At 41.2% G+C, this 23,400-nt stretch overlaps 1 protein-coding gene across 1 annotated transcript in view; it reads right to left on the minus strand.

Moving 5' to 3' along the window:
- Positions 1–1,821: 1,821 nt before the first annotated feature.
- Positions 1,822–23,400, minus strand: part of mfsd10.L (major facilitator superfamily domain containing 10 L homeolog) — a 43,623-nt gene continuing 22,044 nt past the window's right edge. Inside the window, 7 exon segments of the mRNA NM_001094915.1 lie at positions 1,822–2,555; positions 4,870–4,959; positions 7,269–7,316; positions 10,935–11,025; positions 12,547–12,655; positions 17,830–17,941; positions 20,529–20,637. Coding sequence (NP_001088384.1) covers positions 2,455–2,555; positions 4,870–4,959; positions 7,269–7,316; positions 10,935–11,025; positions 12,547–12,655; positions 17,830–17,941; positions 20,529–20,637 — 660 coding nt within the window. The 3' untranslated portion in view covers positions 1,822–2,454.

Consider the following 23,400-nt stretch of genomic DNA (forward strand, 5'->3'; position numbering starts at 1 on the left):
TCCCAACAATACCCGTTCATTGGGCCACCCTGGAAACTCGTCCTTCTCCTGCAGTTTCATGCAATTAATATGCAAGTAAATGATAAGGATATTAGAAGTCACTGAGGGGTTGTTCTGTGACCATATAAAGACACAAGGCTGCAGGCTGAGTTATACAGGGAACTCTGAGTAAGGGATAATGTACCCCCTACTGTAAATGATAAGGATATTAGACGTCACTGAGGGGTTGCTCTGTGACCATTTAAAGGCAGGAGGCTGCAGGCTGAGTTATACAGGGAACTCGGAGTATCACTCATGTATTATAAGGGATAATGTACCCCCTACTGTAAATGATAAGGATATTAGAAGTCACTGAGGGGTTGTTCTGTGACCATATAAAGGCACAAGGCTGCTGGCTGAGTTATACAGGGAACTCTGAGTAAGGGATAATGTACCCCCTACTGTAAATGATAAGGATATTAGACGTCACTGAGGGGTTGCTCTGTGACCATTTAAAGGCAGGAGGCTGCAGGCTGAGTTATACAGGGAACTCGGAGTATCACTCATGTATTATAAGGGATAATGTACCCCCTACTGTAAATGATAAGGATATTAGAAGTCACTGAGGGGGTCTGTGACCATATAAAGGCACAAGGCTGCAGGCTGAGTTATACAGGGAACTCTGAGTATCACTCATGTATTATAAGGGATAATGTACCCCCTACTGTAAATGATAAGGATATTAGAAGTCACTGAGGGGTTCTATGACCATATAAAGACACACGGCTGCAGGCTGAGTTATACAGGGAACTCTGAGTATCACTCATGTATTATAAGGGATAATGTACCCCCTACTGTAAATGATAAGGATATTAGAAGTCACTGAGGGGTTGTTCTATGACCATATAAAGGCACAAGGCTGCAGGCTGAGTTATACAGTGAACATAAATAGAGAAAGAAGGCGCACACCCATTTAAATTAAATTACAGGGTGCTAATCCATAGGTGACTACCCATAAGGGTCTCCATGTAATGTATAACTGCTGCAAGGAATGGATAGCACACCCGATTTGAAAAAGCCAAAATTAATTTATTACAAAAAAGAAAAATATCTAACAGAAAAAAATACACAAAACAAAATCATAATGAGACCTTAAGGGTCTTCATCAGGGGCACAAAAATAAACAGAAAATCAAAAAGGCAGGAGTTATACAGGGAACTCTGAGTAAGGGATAATGTACCCCCTACTGTAAATGATAAGGATATTAGAAGTTACTGAGGGATTCTGTGACCATATAAAGACACAAGGCTGCAGGCTGAGTTATACAGGGAACTCTGAGTATCCCTCATGTATTATAAGGGATAATGTACCCCCTACTGTAAATGATAAGGATATTAGAAGTCACTGAGGGGTTGTTCTGTGACCATATAAAGGCACAAGGCTGCAGGCTGAGTTATACAGGGAACTCTGAGTATCCCTCATGTATTATAAGGTATAATGTACCCCCTACTGTAAATGATAAGGATATTAGAAGTCACTGAGGGGTTCTGTGACCATATAAAGACACAAGGCTGATGACACCACTAACTCTTTATATTTGTGAATCAACTATGTTTTTTGAACGTATTTTTGTTTGTTCAGTGCTGTACTTCTTTGTACTATACAATTATATATAAAATAAAAATGACTTGGAGAGTCACAGCCTGAGTTTGGACAGCCCTGGGCTCGACTGCTGAAATGATCAGCCCTTTCCATGTAGTGATGTAACTGAGAGAGACGGAGCCCACAGCGGGGCGTGAGACACACCAGAGAAGCTGCGCGGAGCACGGAAACACTCAGAAATATAAAAACAACTTTATTTATCACATGTGACATGTTTATAGTACAAATTCGCCTTTGGCATTTAAAAAGATTCTCAGAAACAGAAGAAAAATAACCGTAGCGCCTCCTCTATTCTAAAAGTGACTAAAAGTCATACACAACATGCTGCAGATATGAGACCTGCCATTCTGATCCATTTTACATATCCAATCAAAAATGTCACTATTGTTGGTAGATATCAGGGATGTGCGGAATTGATGTGCGGCATCCACGATTCAGTTCCGGATTCAGCCTTTTTCCGCAGGATTCAGATTCAGCTGAATACAAATTTGCATATGAAAATTAGCATAAAACAAGGAAGTAAAACTTTTTTTCCTTCACTTGTTCCCTTCCCCTCCTTAATTTGCATATGCAAATTAGGATTCGCTTCATTTATTTGTATTAATATATATTTAGGTACCATCCAACTCGAGGATACATGTTGCAGGAAATGTAGGGAGCGGAATTAGCCAATCAATGACTTGGAATGGACCACATGGCAGATGCAGGGGGTGTACTTACAGACTTGCCCCTTTAGGCACCGAAAGAGAGAGAGAGAATGATACCAGGTGTCCATTGGGTTTGGGCAGTGCAGAAAGTCCGGCTCAGGGTCCATTATTCTTCTTTTTCCTTCAATCTTCCCAGACAAACCAGTGGGACGAGGAAGAGAAAGGCAAAGACGGTAAAGCAAATCTGCTCCCCGGCCAACCAGTACACTGCAAATATATACACATCACATTGTTACACGGCAAATCCCAGGCCTCAGCCTTCCCTATTTACTAATAGACATTCTAAACTGCCAGTATGTAATCTCCCTGCCCCCCTCACAGCATAGCACAGTCCAGGAATGAACACAACGTAAGGTGGGGCGGACAGGCTCACTGATAAAAATGGGGGAGGAAATTCCATTTGAACATTTTGAACATTAAAGTGACACTGACACATTTCTGTCAAAAATAAGAACTGTTTTTTTAAAGGGGAACTATCGCGAAAATTAAAATTCAATATAAGCTTCATCATTCTGAAATAAGAAACTTTATAAATACAATCAATTAAAAATTCTGCATTGTTTCTGAAATAATCCAGTTTATGTTCACTATTCTTCTCTCAACATCTGTTTCTCTTCATTCTGTCTTCATTGATCATTGACAGTTAGATCCAATATATCTTATAGGGGTGCTCCTTTTGCCTAGAAGATGTATTAGAGCTCACTCTATTAAAATCACCAGTAGGGATGTCGCGGACTGTTCGCCCGCGAACATCGACTGTTCACGTCCGCCGAATGTTCGCGAACGTCGCGCGACGTTCGCCAATTTGGGTTCGCCTTAGCTGGCGCTTATTTTTGCCCTCTCACCCCAGACCAGCAGATACATGGCAGCCAATCAGGAAGCTCTCCCTCCTGGACCACCCCCACACCCCCTGGACCACTCCCCTTCCATATATAAACTGAAGCCCTGCAGCGTTTTTTCATTCTGCCTGTGTGTGCTTGGAAGAGCTAGTGTAGGGAGAGAGCTGTTAGTGATTTGAGGGACAGTTGATAGTAACTTTGCTGGCTAGTAATCTACTTGATACTGCTCTGTATTGTAGGGACAGAACTCTGCAGGGATTTGAGGGACATTTTAGGTTAGGTAGCTTTGCTGACTAGTAATCTACCTTCTACTGCAGTGCTCTGTATGTAGCTGCTGTGGGCACTGCTGCTGATCTCTCATCTGCTGACTGCTGCCTGTAACCCAATAGTCCTTGTAAGGACTGCTTTTATTTTCTTTTTTGTTTTTTTTACTTTGCTACTGTAAGAGCCCAGTGCTATTAGTCTAGCTGTGTTGGGGAGTGGGACTGGTGTGCTGCTCCTCCTAGTAGTTCACCACCACCAGCACCAACCAGAGTCAAAATTGTTACAAAGTATCTTATTTGCACCTGTTCGCTGTTCTGAGCTCTCTGCCAAAAGCTAATTAAGTTAGAAACTGTTTTTTTTCTGGCTGTTCAGTGCAGAGAAAAGAGGGACTTTCCAGTACAAAGGAGGGACAGGGGGTTGAGTGGTCAAAAGAGGGACAGTTGGGAGGTATGCAAGTGCCACCTAGCTGTGTGAGCTTTTTCACATTCTGTCTAAATAACAATAATAATTCCGTGTCTGTAAACATCACCTGAGTGATGTTTTTACAGCAGCAATAATATATTCCGTATCCAAGTGCCACCTAGCTGTGTGAGCTTTTTCACATTCCGTGTCCAGAAACATCACCTGAGTGAAGTAGTGTGATTTCTGCCCTTTACAGCACAAAACGCAGCGCTGTGTCAACAATGTATTTTTCAGATACATTTTTGCCCTTGATCCCCCTCTGGCATGCCACTGTCCAGGTCGTTGCACCCTTTAAACAACTTTAAAATCATTTTTCTGGCCAGAAATGTCTTTTCTAGCTTTTAAAATTCGCCTTCCCATTGAAGTCTATGGGGTTCGCGACGTTCGCGAACCGTTCGCATTTTTGACGCAAGTTCGCGAATATGTTCGCGAACATTTTTTCCGCCGTTCGCTACATCCCTAATCACCAGACATCATGTCTCTCTACATGCAGAATTTGTGCAAAAGGCAGTTATTTTGTTAGATTTTGTTTTTACTGGAATCAGTTATTTGAGTGAGCTCTAATACATCTGCTAGGAAAGGAGCCCCCCTATAAGATATATTGGATCTAACTGTCAATAAATATCTGACACCCAACTGCTGAATGAAGACAGAATGAAGAGAAACAGATGCTGAGAGAGGGATAGTGAAGATAAACTTGATTATTTCAAAAACAATGCAGAATATTTCATTGTATTTAGAAAGTTTCTTATTTCAGTATGATGAAGTTTATATAAAATTTTTATTTTCGCGATAGTTCCCCTTTAAGAAATCCTCCCCCCTGAATCTAGTGAGACCTTCCCGGGAAGGGCCACTGTCAGAAAGCCACTGAGACCCAGTAGAAGTGTAAAGTAGTGGGCAGTGCAGGACTAATAAATAGTGATTTAGAGGCACAAGAAATAAGTAGTAGAACTTACGTGATGCGGATAAGATGGGTCCAAGAGCTCTGGCCAGAGCCCCCAAGCTGCGCAGGATTCCCATGACCGTTCCTTTCTGTCTGGCCGAGCCTAATTGAACAGAATAATATGTGTGAGGAGCAGAAAACAGACAGAGCACTGGCACAAAGGCATAGAAGGCCAGGGCCTGATTTACATAGTGGGAGCCCTTAGGCCCGTTATCATTCATCACCCCATCCCCTCCCTTTTATTCGCTTAAATTTTCATCATCAGGACCGGAGGAATGGGGATTGGTAAATGGGAAATTTTAAAAATCTCCTGCGCATCCCCAGCATTTTGGAACCATTTCTGAACCAATGTGGGTGTGGTTGGGCAGCATGCCGCCCCTAAAATCCTGCTGCCCTAGGCCTGGTCCTTGGTGGCCTCTCCACAAATCCAGGTCTGTAAAAGGGCAGGAGGTTATGAACCTAGGTCCTAGGTGTGCCCGCTATGTAAATCCGGCCCTGCACCCCTATGAATAAAAAGGAAAATAAACCCCATCTTTATATATATTCCAAATTACAATAAGAAATACCGGTTCCCAACATCTCTACAAACAGTGACTCGGCAGAACCAGGAAGTGCATTTTCATTGTCTTGTTTAGTGGGAGAAATTACAAAAAGGGTTGTTTGCCTTTATAAATTAGCTTTTAGTAAGATGTAGAGAGTCAGGGTCCACCTCCATGGCCCCCCGACGGCCCACGCCTGCTCCCCGATCTGCTGGCCCAACGGCATCTGGATGGATCCTATGTGTGTTTGCGCATGCGCGAGAAGCGTCTTCTTCACGTGTGCGCGGTGCATCTTTCAGGGGAGGGAATTTGGAGGTCGGGAGGGGGCCCCCGGTGACTGCCAGGAGGGTTCTTCGCTTTGCAGTCCCGGTGGGCCCCCAATGCGCCAGTCCGACCCTGTAGAGCAGGGATCCCCAACCTTTTGAACCCGTGAGCAACATTCATAAGTAAAAGGAGTTGGAGAGCAACATTAGTATGAAAAATGTTTTTCGGGTGCCAAATAAGTGCTGTGATTGGCCATTTGATAGCCCCTATGTGGATTGTCAACCTACATTGAGGAATCAATGAGAGTGATATTCTGAGACAGTTTGCAATTGGTTTTCTTTTTTTTCTTTTTTTTAGTTATTCAGCTTTGTATTCAGCAACTCTGTAGTTTCAGCAATCTGGTTGCTAGGGTCCAGATTAACCTAGCAACCATGCATTGATGTAAATAGGAGACTGGAATATGAATAGGAGAGACCCGAATAGAAAGATGAGTAATAAAAAGTAGCAATAACAATACATTTGTAGCCTTAAAGAGGATTTGAAGGCTGGAAAGAGTCAAAACTATAAAAAAGTGGCTTAGAATTAGCCATTCTATAACGTACTAAAAGTTAACTTAAAGGTGAACCACCCCTTTAATTAAAACAACACTCAAAATGTATGTGAGGCTCTAGAACAGCTGTGCCTGCCGATTGCACGACTTTAGCAGCGTCACTCTAGTGTTGCTATTGACTGGCACGTGCTTCTACAGTGGCTTTGTCTAACAACTGCCAGTTCTAATGCAACTGCAGCAGAGAAAGTAGCAGCATTCACTCCATTATGGATCTGCCAGGAGATTTCACTTATGACACAGAGTGGGCTCAGGCTGCACCCGGAGTGAGAGGCGGCACACGGCATATTAAACAGCGGCAGAAGAAAATCTAAAATATTTAGAATTATTGCTAAACATAAATGGAAGCCATTGATTTCCAATCACATGTGTGTGTGTGTGACCTATTTTTACCTTTAAGTTAACTTTTAGTATGTTATAGAATGGCTAATTCTAAGCAACTTTTCAATTGATCTCCATTGTTTATTTTTATTTTTTTAATTATTTATCTTTTTCTTCTGATTCTGAAAACCTATTGCAAATTGTCTCAGAAGATCTACAACATACTAAAAGTTAATTTAAAGGGATCCTGTCATCGGAAAACATGTTTTTTTCAAAACGCATCAGTTAATAGTGCTACTCCAGCAGAATTCTGCACTGAAATTCATTTCTCAAAAGACCAAACAGATTTTTTTATATTCAATTTTGAAATCTGACATGGGGCTAGACATATTGTCAATTTCCCAGGGGGTTGATATCACTTCAACTTGCAGTACAGCAGTAAAGAGTGACTGAAGTTTATCAGAGCACAAGTCACATGACTTGGGGCAGCTGGGAAATTGACAATATGTCTAGCCCCATGTCCGATTTCAAAGTTGAATATAAAAAAATCTGTTGGAGCAGAACTATTAACTGATTCATTTTGAAAAAAATTTTTTTTCCCATGACAGTATCCCTTTAAAGGTGAACAACCCATTTAAAGAGAGTGATGAGATTGATTCCAGTAGGAAGGAGTGTACACACCGTATGCAGACACCACAGAAGATAAACAAGGCACGACAATCGCTGCGGCTGGAATAAAACAGAAACACAGAGGTAACAAACAGTGTGGCCACATCCAACAGAAAGTCACCACTTTATTTTCAAGTAGGAATGCACCTAATCCACTCTTTGGTATCATGAAAGATTTGGCCGAATACAGAACCAAATCTGAATATGCATATGCAAATTAAGGATGGGAAAGGAAACAGTGGAAGAAATTGTTTCTACTTCTTTGTTTTGTGACAAAACGTCACGTGATTTCCCTTCCCGACCCTCATTTACATATGCAAATTAGGATTCGGCTCGCCAGGCACAAGGATTCGGCTGAATCAGGCCAGGAGTAATAGAACTGTAGGAGGGGTGCAGGTTGCCACCCTTGCCTAGTGCCAAATCTCCTTGGTCTGGTTCTGGACTGCGCCATGTGCTCAGAACTAAGTGTAAGACATTCCACCTTTATATCACATTTGAAAAAACAAAAACTTGTGCCACGCAGTGTGAATTTTTCCCACGCTCATTTTATAGCCACACCCCTAATTACCATGTCCATTTTACAAAATTTGGCAGGTTATGAAACTTTGAACACATTTCTGGGAGTTTTAGTGCAATGTTTATGTGTTATAACAGTTTTGCTAACGAAAGTGAAATGCCCTTTAAGATGCTAGTCTCAGTTCTCCCAAGAGACCTGCTTATCTTAAATAGTTATAATCAGGGCCGCCATTAGAAATCACGGGGCCTCATACAACAAAAATTTTGTGGGCCCTGTCCTTCCTGGCCCCTAAGCCCCGCCCCAGATCCCGCCCACTTCACACCACAGTTAAAAGACCACACGGACATCAGTGCTAAAAAAGGTAACCCCCCACGCACAAGTTATAAAAATCTCTTGATAGCCCCCTTATAAGTTTAAAAAAAACTGTGGCGCCAGGGCCCCCATAAAAGTTTTTTTTAAAAAATTGGTGGTCAGGGCTCCCTACAAGTTAAAAAAAAACATTGGTGCCAGGGCCCCCCTTACAAGTAAAAAAAATTGGGGCCCCAGAGAATATTTTTTCAAAAAAACATTGGTGGCAGGGGCCTATAGAGTATTCAAATAATACATTGGGGATTAAAAAAAAGTTAAAAAAAATACACATTGGTGTTCACTAGAACTTCCACTTCGCCTCCTTTCGTGACTTGGGATCTTTTCGCTGCTTTGTGACTTGGGCTGTTTGGCGGTTTGGGACTTTGGACGGACGGCACGGCTTTGCGCTGTCATGGGCTCTTTTGAAAAGTGCAGCACTGCCCGGTACACTTGTACCCCCTATGCCCCCCTAGTTGCCCTAGTTATAATTATATCTTTGCTTATCTTAAATCGTTTCAAAAGTATCTAAGTGCAGGTGCTGAGTGTTCTGGGCTCTCTGCCAAAAAAAACCTCATTTTAATTAGTTCCAGAAATGTTGTATCTTTTTCTGGCGTCAGTGCAGGAGATCAAAGAGAAAGAAGGGACATTTCAGTTATCTATAGGGCTAAACACACACACACCCTTTGATGTGTCTGACTCTCTGTCTTACAGATAAAGAGGAGTTTATTACACAGGCGTTTCATCTGTGCATTGGTAATTTTATTCAACACCTTCTACTCCTCCCACTATTGCTCTAAAGAACCAGGATATTGGAAACTGAAAGCTCTATTCATTCCACATGGAACAAGGGGAGTACTGCCCCTTTAGGGCAGGGGCACACAAAGCTATTGGGGAGATTAGTTGCCCAGCAACACATCTCCTCTTCTTCGGGGCGACTAATCTCCGCCAAACTGTCTCCCGCCAGCTAGAATGTAAGTCACTGGCGGAATGGTGTGCTTCATTTTCCGAAGTCGCCTCAGGAGAAAACTTTGGGTGACTTCGGAAAACAAAGCGATCTGAGTGCCATCCCGCCGGAGATTGAGATTCTAGCCGGCGGGAGGCAGTTCGGGGAAATTAGTCGTCCCGAATAAGAGACAATTTAACACCGGTTGACTAAATCTCCCTCAATCTGGGCATGTTTCTCTGCCCTTAAAGGAGAACTAAATCCCCCTTGTAATAAAATCCCCCCTCCCCTCTCCACACTGTGCCTTTAAACAGAAGCCCCTGAACAAAACCCTGACCTTAAGGGTAAGGGCACACGCTGCTATTTCGGGAGCTTAGTCTGGCGACTAATCTCCCTGAACTGTCATCACGCCGGCTAGAATCTAAATCACCGGTGGGATGGCACTCGGAGCGTTTAGTTTTCCGAAGTTCCCTCACGAGGAAACTTTGGGCGACTTCAGAAAGCCGAAGTGATCCGACTGCCATCCATTCTTCCATGAACTGCCTTCCCGCCGGCGATTTAGATTCTAGCCGGCGGGAAGGCAGTTCGGGGAAGAATGGATGGCAGTCGGATCACTTCGGCTTTCTGAAGTCGCCCAAAGTTTCCTCGTATGGGAACTTTGGAAAACAAAGCGATTTGTCATTTGGCGACTAATCTTCCGAAAAGGGGGTATATTTCCCTTTATTTTGCCTTAAAGGGATACTATCATGGGAAAACATGTTTTTTTCAAAATGCATCAGTTAATAGTGCTGCTCCAGCAGAATTCTGAACTGAAATACATTTTTAAAAAGAGCAAACTGATTTTTTTATATTCAATTTTGAAATCTGACATGGGGCTAGACATTTTGTCAATTTCCCAGATGCCCCAGTCATGTGACTTGTGCCTGCACTTTAGGATGGAATTACTTTCTGGTAGGCTGTCGTTTTTCCTTCTCAATGTAACTGAATAGAACGCAGTGGGACATGGGTTTTTTCTATTGAGTGATGTTCAACCAGGCAGCTGTTATGTTGTGTTAGGGAGCTGTTATCTGGTTACCTTCCTATTGTTCTTTTGTTTGGCTGCTGGGGGGGGGAGGAAGGGAGGGAGGGTGATACCACTCCAACTTGCAGTATAGCAGTAAAGAGTGATTGAAGTTTATCAGAGCACAAGTCACATGACTTGGGGCAGCTGGGAAATTGACAATATGTCTAGCCCCATGTCAGATTTCAAAATGAAATATAAAAAAATCAGTTTGCTCTTTTGAGAAATAGATTTCAATGGAGAATTCTGCTGGAGCAGCACTATTAACTGATGCGTTTTTAAATATAAAAACTTTTTCCCATGACAGTATCCCTTTAAGTGAAATGCCTTCTGCCTATTCATTTTATCTCCAAATATTCTCTGCCCATTTTTATTTTTACCCACACTTTTCTTGAGTAGATGCTGTTCCTGTGCAGCTAAAGAAAATGGGATCCTCCCAACACAAGTTCCATTGAATTAATAATTTTCCAATATCAGCAGATTTTTCTGCCAAAATATTGCTGTTTGAACAAGTAAATTACAGACCTATAAACTGAGTGAGAGCGGGGCTAACAGACATTACTTATTCATGATTTGGGGATGGTAATATTACACATTATATTCCATGTGGCTAGCATCCCCTATCCCTGTGTAGCCCGCAGGGTGAGCTGTGAGCAAGCTTCGTGTTGAAGTGAGAGTGTTGTTTTTATCTCAGAGAAATGAATGCTGAGAAACACGACATTTTCCCACAGTCACTCTCATATACTGACAATGTCTCTCTCTCTCTCTCGTGTAGCAAGTTGAGGCTGGTCTGCAGTGATAGAAACTTACCGAAGGAGTAGAGTAACAGCCCTGCTCCCAGCACCAGCAAGTTACTCGCCCAGCCAATCAGCAGGAACGCTGGGATCAGCAGAATGATCGCCTGAGTAAGGAAGAGAAACAGCATTAATCCTCGGCTTTTCTGATAATGGGCAGGCAAACGTGCTGAGTAACATGTAAAGTGATAGAGATAAGTGTCCAGCTGACTAATGATGTGTCCTGGGGATAGACATGCTCTGGGCTTTTCTTCCAATACATGAGTGTATTAGTTTACTCCAGCTCTTCTATTTGTGTATAGTGTCTTAAAGGAGAAGGAAAGCTACAGAGGCATTTTATTGCCAATAGATTAGCTGCAATAGTGCAAGCTAGAATGCTATATTTATTCTGTAGAATGTTTTCTAGAAACTCTCTGTTTGTTTAGAATAGGAGCTGCAGTATTAATGTGGTGTGACATCACTTCCTGCCTGAGTCTCTCCCTGCTCTGGGCTCAGATTACAGTAGAGAAGGGAGGGGTGGGGGGAGAGGAGCACACTGAGCATGCTCTTGCCCAGGGCAATGAGGTTTAAGCTGAAGGCAGGAAGTCTGATAGAGAAGCCCATGTGTACATAATAGAAGGAAAGAAATGCAGTGTTTCTGTTGACAGGGGACTCAGAGCAACATTACTTTGGGGGTTTACTGGTATATTTAGATGGACCTTTCTGATAAGGCTTACTTAGTTTTAACCTTTCCTTCTCCTTTAAAGAAAAAACACACAGACTGAAGATGTTTAAAGGGATTCTGTCATGATTTTTATGATGTTGTTTTTATTTCTAAATTACACTGTTTACACGGCAAATAATTCACTCTACAATATAACATTTCATTCCTGAACCAGCAACTGTATATTCATAGGAGTAATATTGGTGTGTAGGTGCATCTCAGGTCATTTTGCCTGGTCATGTGCTTTCAGAAAGAGCCAGCACTTTAGGATGGAACTGCTTTCTGGCAGGCTGTTGTTTCTCCTACTCAATGTAACTGAATGTGTCACAGTGGGACCTGGATTTTACTATTGAGTGTTGTTCTTAGATCTACCAGGCAGCTGTTATCTTGTGTTAGGGAGCTGCTATCTGGTTACCTTCCCATTATTCTGGGTGATATCACTCAACTTGCAGCAGCAGTTAAGAGTGACTAAAGTTTATCAGAGCACAAGTCACATGACTGGGGGCACCTGGGAAACTGAAGCAGTTTTTTTATATAAACTATAGTAGTACTTATCTGTTATCTACTGTGTATCCTGTGTTTGAATGGCTGCCCCATGGCTGCTTGTTTATATAAACTATAGTAGTACTTATCTGTTATCTACTGTGTATCCTGTGTTTGAATGGCTGCCCCCATGGCTACACAGCAGCTTGTTTATATAAACTATAGTAGTACTTATCTGTTATCTACTGTGTATCCTGTGCTTGAATGGCTGCCCCCATGGCTACACAGCAGCTTGTTTATATAACTATAGTAGTGCAACAGTGCATGATATTTTAATTCATTTAATACATTTTTATTTGTTGGTGTTACTGTTCCTTTAAGGACTGGACTGGATAAGCAGTTTATTAGGACTTTCCTCCCTCACCATTTGACACAAACGTACCCGTTTGACAGCCTTGATTTCATTTCCCGGCCTGATTCTTCGAGCGTATCCTCCCTGGATCAAAGCCATGGTGATTCCAATGAAGAAAAACATCTTCCCCTGCTGCATGCTGCCAAAGGAAATCACAGAGAGCAGGTTATGGGCAGGTTATGGGCAGGCCTCACAGCCGGCAACACTTACATTATTGGGCTCTGTTTACTCTCCAGCCCAGCTGAGCTCATCCCCATGTTAACTAGTAACAGCTGTGCCGGCCCTGTTTATACCGCACAATAATAAATCATTGCACTGAGAGATGAAAGTCAGCTCAAAAGGGAGATACATCACTGGGAAACAAGTGTTCTGATTTGTCTTCTCTCTCCCACACCGCTGCCTAGTTCTGCTGGGCTAACCACACATCCGCTCAAAGTCTAACACATTGCTCCCAATGGAGAAAGGCACACACGTATAAGGCAAACAGGGCAATAAATCATAAATGCCTTGACTTTTCCACAGCATACATTTGCACTTGTTACTACTGCCTTACTCAAGGTGTTGCTTCCAGTGGACGAGTAAACACTATCTGCACTGATCAGTGGCAAATATATCAGCTGGACACACATACACAGGTGTGGCTGCAGACAAATGGCAGACAATGGTGCCTGAGAAAACAAGGGGTCCCACATTTAAAGAAATACTGGAGGAGATCTCGCACTGTTGCACCTTCAGCTGCTCCTTAGTACAGTCTGCTCCGAAGCTCATTAAACCTTGCAGCTGTTACTGTTGTGAGCCCGTGTGGCTAGCAGACTAGCAAACAACTGTACTTGCCAAGCCAAACACTGCAACGCCACTTTCCAGCACATGAAAAACATCCACTGTTCCCAAAGCAAGTACGGTGACCTCTGCACTTTGGGAACAGCTGAATGTCTGAGGAAGATGGGAATCGTAGTTCACAAAACAGCAAGCGGGTCAAGGGTTAAATATCCTCTCCCTAAACACGACTGGATACTTGCAACTGAAACAACAGTCCCTCGCCCATCCGCACCCTGACATCACCCTTACACTATGGTGCTTTACGCACAAATAAACGGATGCTGTACAGTAATCTACTCATTAGCCCGGCTGCTGATCTATTTAAAGGGGAACTATCGCAAAAATGAAAATGTAATCATTTAAAAATTCTGTACCTTTTCTAAAATAATCAAGTTCATATTCACTATCCCTCTCTCAGCATCTGTTTCTCTTCATTCTGTCTTCATGCAGCAGTTGGGTGTCAGATATTCATTGACAGTTAGATCCAATATATCTATAGGGGGACTCATTTTGCCTAGAAGATGTATTAAGCCCACTAGACATCATGTGGGACATTCACTAATATGCGTTATTGCGCCAGCGTCCGCTTCGCCGCACTTCGCCAAGCGTATTTTCGCCAGCGCTATGCAAATTCACTAAAATCCGAAGTTGCGCTCAGGGGAAGCATAAGGTTGCGAAGTTGTGCTGGCGTTAATTCACCAAGCAAAGCGAAGTTACGCTAGCGATGGTTAATTTGCATACAGCGCCAAATTGAAGTTACAATGGAGGTATATGTAGCAGCACTACACAAGCCTGGGAAACCTTCAAAACAGCAAAAAAAAAATTATTTTGCCCTACACATGTGCCCTCTGTATAGTTAAGTTGCCATGAGTTAGGAAATGTAGGGGGGAAGGAGGGGAGCCCCAAAAATTTTTTCGATCTTTTTCAGCCTATCACCCATAAAAAATGAAAAAACACCAGCGTTTTTTGGGACTTAGAATTTTTTTTAACTTTTTTGGAAGCAATCCCTATCTACTCTATTGCGCTTCGCCTGGTCTGAGGTGGCGAAGGAAGCCTGGCGTAAAAGGTAGCGTTCAGAATAATTTGCGTGGTGAATTTGCGTAGTTACGTCCGTTACGCAAATTCGCCAGGCGTAAGGGTGTGAAGTAACACTAGCGAATTTAAGCCAGCGTCCGTTAGTGAAATGGCGAATTAACGAAAATGCGCTACGCTGGCGTATTCATGCTAGTGTTAGGCGCTTTGGCGTTTAGTGAATTTGCCCCCATGTCTCTCTACATGCAGAATTTGTGCAAAAGGCAGTTATTTTGTTAGGTTTTGTTTGTACTGGAATCAGTTATTTGAGTGAGCTCTAATTCATCTGCTAGGAAAGGAGCCCCCTATAAGATATATTGGATCATTCATCTGACACCCAACTGCTGCATGAAGAGAGAATGAAGAGAAACAGATGCTGAGAGAAGAATAGAGAAGATGAACTTGATTATTTCAGAAACATTACAGAATATTTAATTGATTGTATTCAGAAAGTTTCTTATTTCAGTATGCTAAAGGTAATATTAAATCTTAATTTTCACGAAAGTTCCCCTTTGACGGCATCTTCAGTCGTTACTGACAGCCCATGCTATGGAGGGCTCATTCGCATCTATACTGCCCAGGCCCCAGGATGAAAAAAATAACAGTAAGTTGTAATACAAACCACGACTTTTTGTTGCCAAGTGATTTGTATTCAATTTTGGAAAGGAAAGTGGTATTTAGAGGGATGTGAAGCTTTTATAAATCCAGGGGCAGTTACTGGATACGTAAGAACAAGCAGGAACAAGTGCACCTTTGCTTTTTATGGACTGGGCACAAAAGGGGGTGTAATGGAGATGGTCTGATCCAGACGTACAGTCAGGGGAACATTCCTGCACAGTGACAGCGTGTCTGCTAAAGGCCCAGTACCAAAGGCCTGTGGTTTTGTCTTTCACGTTTTGTTGGACTGAAATAATAAACAGGAGCGACCCTTGTTGCTGAGGAAGACAGAGAAAAATGCATTTTGGATTTAGAAAGGCACCGTTCTCCCCTTACACACCCCTTGCTGTCCTTAATTAAAGGGGAACTATCGTGAAAATAAAAATTTAATATAAGCTTCATCATACTGAAATAAGAAACTTTGTAAACATAAATAATTACATATTCTGCATTGTTTCTGAAATAATCAAGTTTATTTTCACTATCCCTCTCTCAGCATCTGTTTCTCTTCATTCTGTCTTCATGCAGCAGTTGGGTGTCAGATAAATGATCCAATATATCTTATAGGGGGGCTCCTTTCCTAGCAGATGAATTAGAGCTCACTTACATAACTGATTCCAGTACAAACAAAGTCTAACAAAATAACTGCCTTTTGCACAAATCCTGCATGTAGAGAGACATGATGTCTGGTGAGTTTAATAGAGTGAGCTCTAATACATCTTCTAGGCAAAAGGAGCCCCCCCTATAAGATATATTGGATCTAACTGTCAATGAATATCTGACACCCAACTGCTGCATGAAGAGAGAATGAAGAGAAACAGATGCTGAGAGAGGGATAGTGAAGATAAACTTGATTATTTCACAAATGGTTCCGAATATTTAAAATGGAACTATTGCGAAAATGAAAATTGAATATAAGCTTCATCATACTGAAATAAGAATCTGCTTCTACCCTCACTCTTATGGATTTTCCTGTTCCATTTCAGTATGTATATTTAACCACATATTGATCTCTGCTCCATCATTACTGCCGGGCCTGATCTTGGACAGTATGGGCCAGCCCTGCAAATGACTAAGTGCCGGAGGGTACGAAACGCGTAAGGTGGGGTGAGTATTATCAAAAACTTTTTAAATTGTGAGCTTCATCATACTGAAATAAGTAACTTTGTAAGTATAAACAATTAAATATTCTGCACTGTTTCTGAAATAATCAAGTTTATCTTCACTATTCCTCTCTCAGCATCTGTTTCTCTTCATTCTGTCTTCATGCAGCAGTTGGGTGTCAGATATTCATTGACAGTTAGATCCAATATATCTTATAGGGGGGCTCCTTTCCTAGCAGATGTATTAGAGGTCACTCTATTAAACTCACCAGAAATCCTATCTCTCTACATGCAGAATTTGTACAAAAGGCAGTTATTTTGTTAGATTTTGTTTGTACTGGAATCAGTTATTTGATTGAGCTCTAATACATCTGCTAGGATAGGAAGTCCCCCCTATAAGATATATTGGATCATTCATCTGACACCCAACTGCTGCATGAAGAGAGAATGAAGAGAAACAGATGCTGAGAGAGGGAGAGTGAAGATAAACCTAGATTCTTTCTGAAAAAATGCAGAACTTTTAATTGATTGTATTTAGAAAGTTTCTAACTTCAGTATGATGAAGCTTATATTAAATTTTAGTTCCCCTTTAAAGGGATCCTGTCATCGGAAAACATGTTTTTTTTCAAAACGCATCAGTTAATAGATTTGAAATCTGACATGGGGCTAGACATTTTGTCAATTTCCCAGCTGCCCCTCGTCATGTGACTTGTGCCTGCACTTGAGGAGAGAAATGCTTTCTGGCAGGCTGCTGTTTTTCCTTCTCAATGTAACTGAATGTGTCTCAGTGAGACATGGGTTTTTACTATTGAGTGCTGTTCTTAGATCTACCAGGCAGTTGTTATCTTGTGTTAGTGAGCTGCTATCTGGTTACCTTCCCATTGTTCTTTTGTTTGGCTGCTGGGGGGAAAGGGAGGGGGGTGATATCACTCCAACTTGCAGTAGAACAGTAAAGAGTGACTGAAGTTTATCAGAGCACAAGTCACATGACTGGGGGGCAGCTGGGAAATTGACAATATGTCTAGCCCCATGTCAGATTTCAAAATTAAATATAAAAAAATCTGTTTGCTCTTTTGAGAAATGGATTCCAGTGCAGAATTCTGCTGGAGCAGCACTATTAACTGATTCATTTTGAAAAAAATGTTTTTTCCCATGACAGTATCCCTTTAACTAGTTCCAGCACTGTGCAATAGTCCTGGGCGGCTCTGCTATCACTACCCTAGGGCACAAGTATATGAAGTGATGTTTGTTTCTCTAGTGGAACTCTAGTGTATAAAGGTGACCAGTTCAGAACCAAGAGCTGTCTCAGTGCAGGGTTGGCCCATACTGTCCAAGATCAGGCCCGGCAGTAATGATGGAGCAGAGATCAATATGTGGTTAAATATACATACTGAAATGGAACAGGAAAATCCATAAGAGTGAGGGTAGAAGCATTAGTGGTATTAGTCAGGGTGTCCATTAGTGTCAGTAGCTGGGAGAGCTTGTCTTTGCATAGCTCTCTATACTTCCTTGCAGATTGGCATTATTCTACAAAATGGGCTGTGCATTAACAGGCAGTATTTGTCCATTAACATTATTTCCCTGTTAGAATTCCCGGTGCGTCAGCGTTGCTCTTTGGCAAAAACATTTTAGGTCTAGTGACCAGGGTTCCGCCACACCTTACCTGCTGAACTGGAAGCGCTGGTGAGTGAGGAAGCTGAGGGTGTACTCCAGGCCAGAAAACAGGAAGAGGTACAGGAAATAGACCATCCCCAGCAACCGCAGCTTCTGAAGATCTACATAAAGATATGGCAAATCAGTACGTTATCAGTACAAGTTTATGGTTATTTATATTTTCTACTAAAAGCGACAATTTAATATACATTTTCATCTATTAAACTATAGTATTAACACATAAACGTGACTAGTTATATAGTGAATAAAGTACCCCCTCTTGTAAATTATAAGGATATTATAAGTTACAGAGGAGTTTCATGACCATATAAACAGACGAGGCCAAAGGTAATATCCTCATATTTTGCAACAGGGGGTACTTTATTTATTATAATACACGAGTTTCAGTGGGCAGTAGCGATCCTAGAGGGGGTCATGTGACAGAAATGACATCACTACTCACTGTTTATAACTGATGACATCAGAATTTACCATTTATAAGGATATAATTTACAAGATATTCATGGCTTTTGTGAATTATAAGGGAAATAAAGCCCCAGATTTGCTCTATTAATTTACACCTCTAGCACAGAGCTGCTGTGCAACTTCACTCAGTCATAAACCTGGGGACCCCTGATTTCATTCTGTGACCCCCCAGCTAGAACCTCAGCCCCAGATGTTGTATATAGAAAAAATATGTACAGGTACGGGATCCATTATCCAGAAACTCATTATCCAGAAAGCTCCGAATTACAGAAAGGCCATCTCTCATAGACTCCATTATAATTAAATAATTAAAATTTTTAAAAATGATTTCCTTTTTTCTCTCTAATAATAAAACAGTAGCTTGTACTTGATCCCAACTAATATATAATTAATCCTTATTGGAAGCAAAACCAGCCTATTGGGTTTATTTAATGTTTATATGATTTTCTAGTAGACTTCATGTATGATGATCCAAATTACAGAAAGATCCATTATCCGGAAAACCCCAGGTCCAGAGAATTCTGGATAACAGATCCCATACCTGTACTTGATCCAAACGAAGATATAATTAATCCTTATTGGAGGCAGAACCAACCTATTGGGTTTATATCATGTTTATATGATTTTCTAGTAGACTTCAGGTATGATGATCCAAATTATGAAAAGATCCACTATCCGGAAATCCCCAGGTCCCGAGAATTCTGGATAACAGGTCCCATACCTGTACTTGATCCAAACTAAGATATAATTAATCCTTATTGGAGGCAGAACCAATCTATTGGGTGTATTTAATATGTATTTAATATGATTTTCTAGTAGACTTCAGGTATGAAAATCCAAATTACGGAAAGATCCGTTATCCCGAAAACCCCAGGTCCCGAGCATTCTGGATAACAGGTCCCATACCTGTACTGATGTTTTAACCTGGACTTAAAATTCACAATGCACATGTACCCTGCACCCTGGGATCATACAGTAGCCTAACACTTTTCACCTGGATAGGATCAAAACCAAGTCGATTTAAGGATTTAATTGACTATTAGTAAGGATTTGGTAACTGCTCTGTGCTGGCGAGTGTGGGAATAGAATCTGTGAGCTGTAGAAAGGACAGAGCTTTAGTATCTGGTTTCACTGCTCCAGCTCTTATTATTAGCAAAGGCAAAACTGCAGCCAACGTTTTGCTACTATAACTTTAGCGCCCCCTGGCAGTTTCATGAAGAACTACAAATATACGTATTATTCACAGAACAGCTTGGCTACATCAAAGAAGCTCAGCTCCACTGAACTTGTTCACCAATGACTATTGGAATTTTCTGCTAACAAGTAGACTAGGGAGCCTTTTTTTTATGCCAGTCATTGTGCAGATGATTTAGAAATCTGACATGGGGCTAGACATATTGTCAGTTTCCCAGCTGCCCCCAGTCATGCGACTTGTGCATTGTGTATTGCAAGTTGTAGTGATATCATCCCCTTCCTTCCCCCCCCCCCAGCAGCCTAACAACAGAACAATGGGAAGGTAACGAGATAGCAGCTCCCTGACACAAGATAACAGCTGCCTGGTAGATCTAAGAACAGCACTCAATAGTAAAATCCAGGTCCCACTGAGACACATTCAGTTACATTGAGTAGGAGAAACAACAGCCTGCAAGAAAGCAGTTCAATCCTGTAATTCCAAAGTGTAATTTAGAAATAAAAACTACACCATAAAAAAGGGACAGAATCCCTTTAAAGTCACCTGGAGTTTGAAGGGGGTAGAAAAGCATGAAGCTGATTTTGTTGCCAGTTGAAACTCCCAGTAATCCTGCATAATTCATAAACTTTGGAGTATAATGGGAGTTGTAGAGTTATAGGAGTTTGACATCTAAGTATGACTCTCTGTACAGTGCTATGAAGGGTTTTGGAGTTTGAATAAATCAAACATTAGTGAGAATTTATCCCATGGTGCTTTCCCAGTAATGTTCAGCCCAAACCATGTATTTCCTGCACCTGAAGAAAAAGGACAAGTAAAGCCAAATCTAACCAGGGAACACCAGCATTCGGTGGGACACCATTAAGAATGAAGTCCCTCAGTATTTCACTGGCAAGTTAATATGCATGTGACTCTTCCAGCCCTCATCACAAAGCTCAGTGTGGTGCTGGGAAAGGTTCCTTTGGGCAACTGTTCATTTTAATTCAGACTCTGTACAATGCGAAAGACAGAAGTGTAAGAAGCTTTGCACATACTTTCAGTGGAAGGAGAATCCTTTCTTCTTGTGATGGCTAAGAAATGAAACAAAGCAACAGGACTGAGCAGGTCTGAGGCCCCTTTAAAACCAGCCGTGACAGAGGGAACCTGAATGGAAACAAAAAAAACTCTGCTTAGCACTTGATTATAATATGGAACCTCAACACAATCCTTTAAATGAATTATAGATTGGAAGACAAACCTGGGGCAGGTGCTTTTAGAACCCAAACCCACAAGACATTGTGAGAGGCAACCAGTGAATAGTAAAAGGGGAGAGTCCAAATGATTAGAGAGAATATTAAGTTCCCAAAGCAGTGGACTATCATACCTCCCAACTGTCCCTTTTTTTGGAGGGACAGTCCCTCTTTTGACAGCTCAACCTGCAGTCCCTCATTTGTACTGAAAAAGTCCCTATTTTCTCTGCACTGAACAGCCAGAAAAAGAACAAAGATTCTAACTTAATTGGCTTTTAGCAGAGAGCCCAGAACAGCTAACAGGTGCAAATAAGATACTTTGTAACAATTTTGAGACACAAAAACACAGTTTAGATAAGGAGAAATATTTTCAAACTTTCATAACCTGCCAAATTTTGTAAAACAAACATGGTAATTAGGGGGTGTGGCCACAGAAAGGGGTGTGGTCAAAAAATTGCTGCACTACGTGCAGAAACATTTTTTTTGTCCCGCTTTTTACTTCCAAAATGTTGGGAGGTATGGACTGTGTATATAGGTTGTTATACCAGTTGTGGGCTAGGAACAATCCAGTGATAGATAGAAGTAAAATTCTGAATAACACAGTGAAACTAAGCCTCCTCACCGTAAAATTAATTATCCACATTCTAACAAGTCACAGTGAATGACTGGTTTTCCTATTGAGATAGTTCTGCCGAGCAGTATCCCATACTGAGGATCGTCTGAATAAAATATACATAATGAAAGCGTATTGGAAATGAAAAATAATTCATTAAAATTTGAAGGTTTTAGTAAGAAAATCCCCAGGTGGCTCTTCGCGATTATGTCTCCGTCCTTGAAAGCTCTGCAGTGTACCTGGAAATGCCTGGAAATGGCAGACCCTTTTAGACGTTTGTTCCTAATGCAGCCTTTGCCTGGTTTCTACAAGGTCATTCATTCACTTAAAGCAAATATCCTCTGTTGGAAGGAACCGACATAAGTGTTTGTGAAAAACGTACCTATAAAGGATAAGTAAACCTTAAACATCAGTGAATGTAAAATTGATGAGGGGGCTATTCTAAGCACTTTTTGCAATGTACATTCATTATTTTTTTTTTTTTTAATTCCAAGATACTGCTACTGAACTCTTCTCTCATTACCTCCTCACATACTCGCATTCAAGACTTTGCAAGGGCTGCACCCCTCCTCTGGAACTCTCTCCCACGGTCTGTCCGACTTTCTCCCAACCTTTCTGCTTTCAAGAAATCTCTGAAAACGCACTTCTTTCGAGAAGCCTACCCTCACTCTGCTTAACTACCAAATGCAACACCACATACAATACCACATTTCTCACCCAGTTAATTCGATCTTGCCCACTCCCTTCCCTTTAGAGTGTAAGCTCTTCCTTCCTCACCTTTTGTACCGGTATTGATTGTGATGTATGTAACTCCATATGTTCTATGTATATAATTCATGGGATTTAGTTGTATAATCACATTCACTTTACAGTGCTACGCAATATGTTAGCGCTATATATAAATACATGTTAATAATAATAAATACATGTTCTGTTACTATGAATGAATTTTGTTACAACAGCACCACCTGCTGGTCATTTATTTGACCATTTTGACCACCAAAATGGAAGGAAGTTGTCAGGAAAAAGAAAGAGGCTGCTCTGATGTTCTTGTAGTTTGGAAAGATTTGAAAAAGTGTTTCTAATCTTTTTTCCTAAGCAGAAGAACATCAGAGCAGCCTTTTTCTCTCTCCTTGACTACTTGGTGGTCAGACTGGTCGGAAATTGACCAGCAGGTAGCGCATAGTAACAGTACAAGTATCCCTTATATCTTGGAATTAAAAATAAATAAAAAATGAATTTACATTGCTAAAGAGCTTAGAATAGCACCCTCATCAATTTTACATTCACTTATTTTAAAGGTTTACTTATCCTTTAAGCTGAGATAGGAAAGCATCCTTTGTATGTAGGAATAAAATAAACAACCTGCTGACGGCTGATCCACAGCTCTATACTCCCCGTACTGTTACACCCCTGTCAGTTGGGGTAAATGTTCTTTGTACCCAGCAGCAAGTATCTCCATGTGATCATTGGCCTAACCCAAGGGTGCATCTGCAATTTTGCTCATTTAGAAAATCACTTTGGGACAGAAATCTGGGATTGTCCCCCATGTCATTGCTCTTTGGATGGCAAGTGGGAATGTTAGTTTCAATGAAACAGCAGATCATCTGGAGTCCCAAACCTGCACTCGTGATTATTATGGGATCCGTTATCCAGAAACCCATTTTCCCGAAAGCTCCGAATTATGGAAAGGCATTCTCCCATAGACTCCATTATAATCAAATAATCAATTTTTTAAAAAATGTATTTCCTTTTTCTGTGTAATAATCAAACAGTAGCTTGTACTTGATCCCAAATAAGAAATAATGAATCCTTATTGGACGTGAAATCAGTGTAGTGGGTTTATTTAATATTTACATGATTTTCTAGTGGGCTTAAAGGAATTTATACCCCCAAAATGAATACTAAAGCAACAGATAGTTTATATCATATTACGTGGCATATTAAATAATCTTACCAAACTGGTATATATGTTTAAGTAAATAGTAATAGTGCCTTGAACCACCATTTTGTGATGGTCTGTGTGCTGCCTCAAAGATCACCTGACCAGAAATACTGCAGCTC

Source organism: Xenopus laevis, chromosome 1L (assembly GCF_017654675.1).
Source record: "Xenopus laevis strain J_2021 chromosome 1L, Xenopus_laevis_v10.1, whole genome shotgun sequence".
NCBI classification, from domain to species: domain Eukaryota; kingdom Metazoa; phylum Chordata; class Amphibia; order Anura; family Pipidae; genus Xenopus; species Xenopus laevis.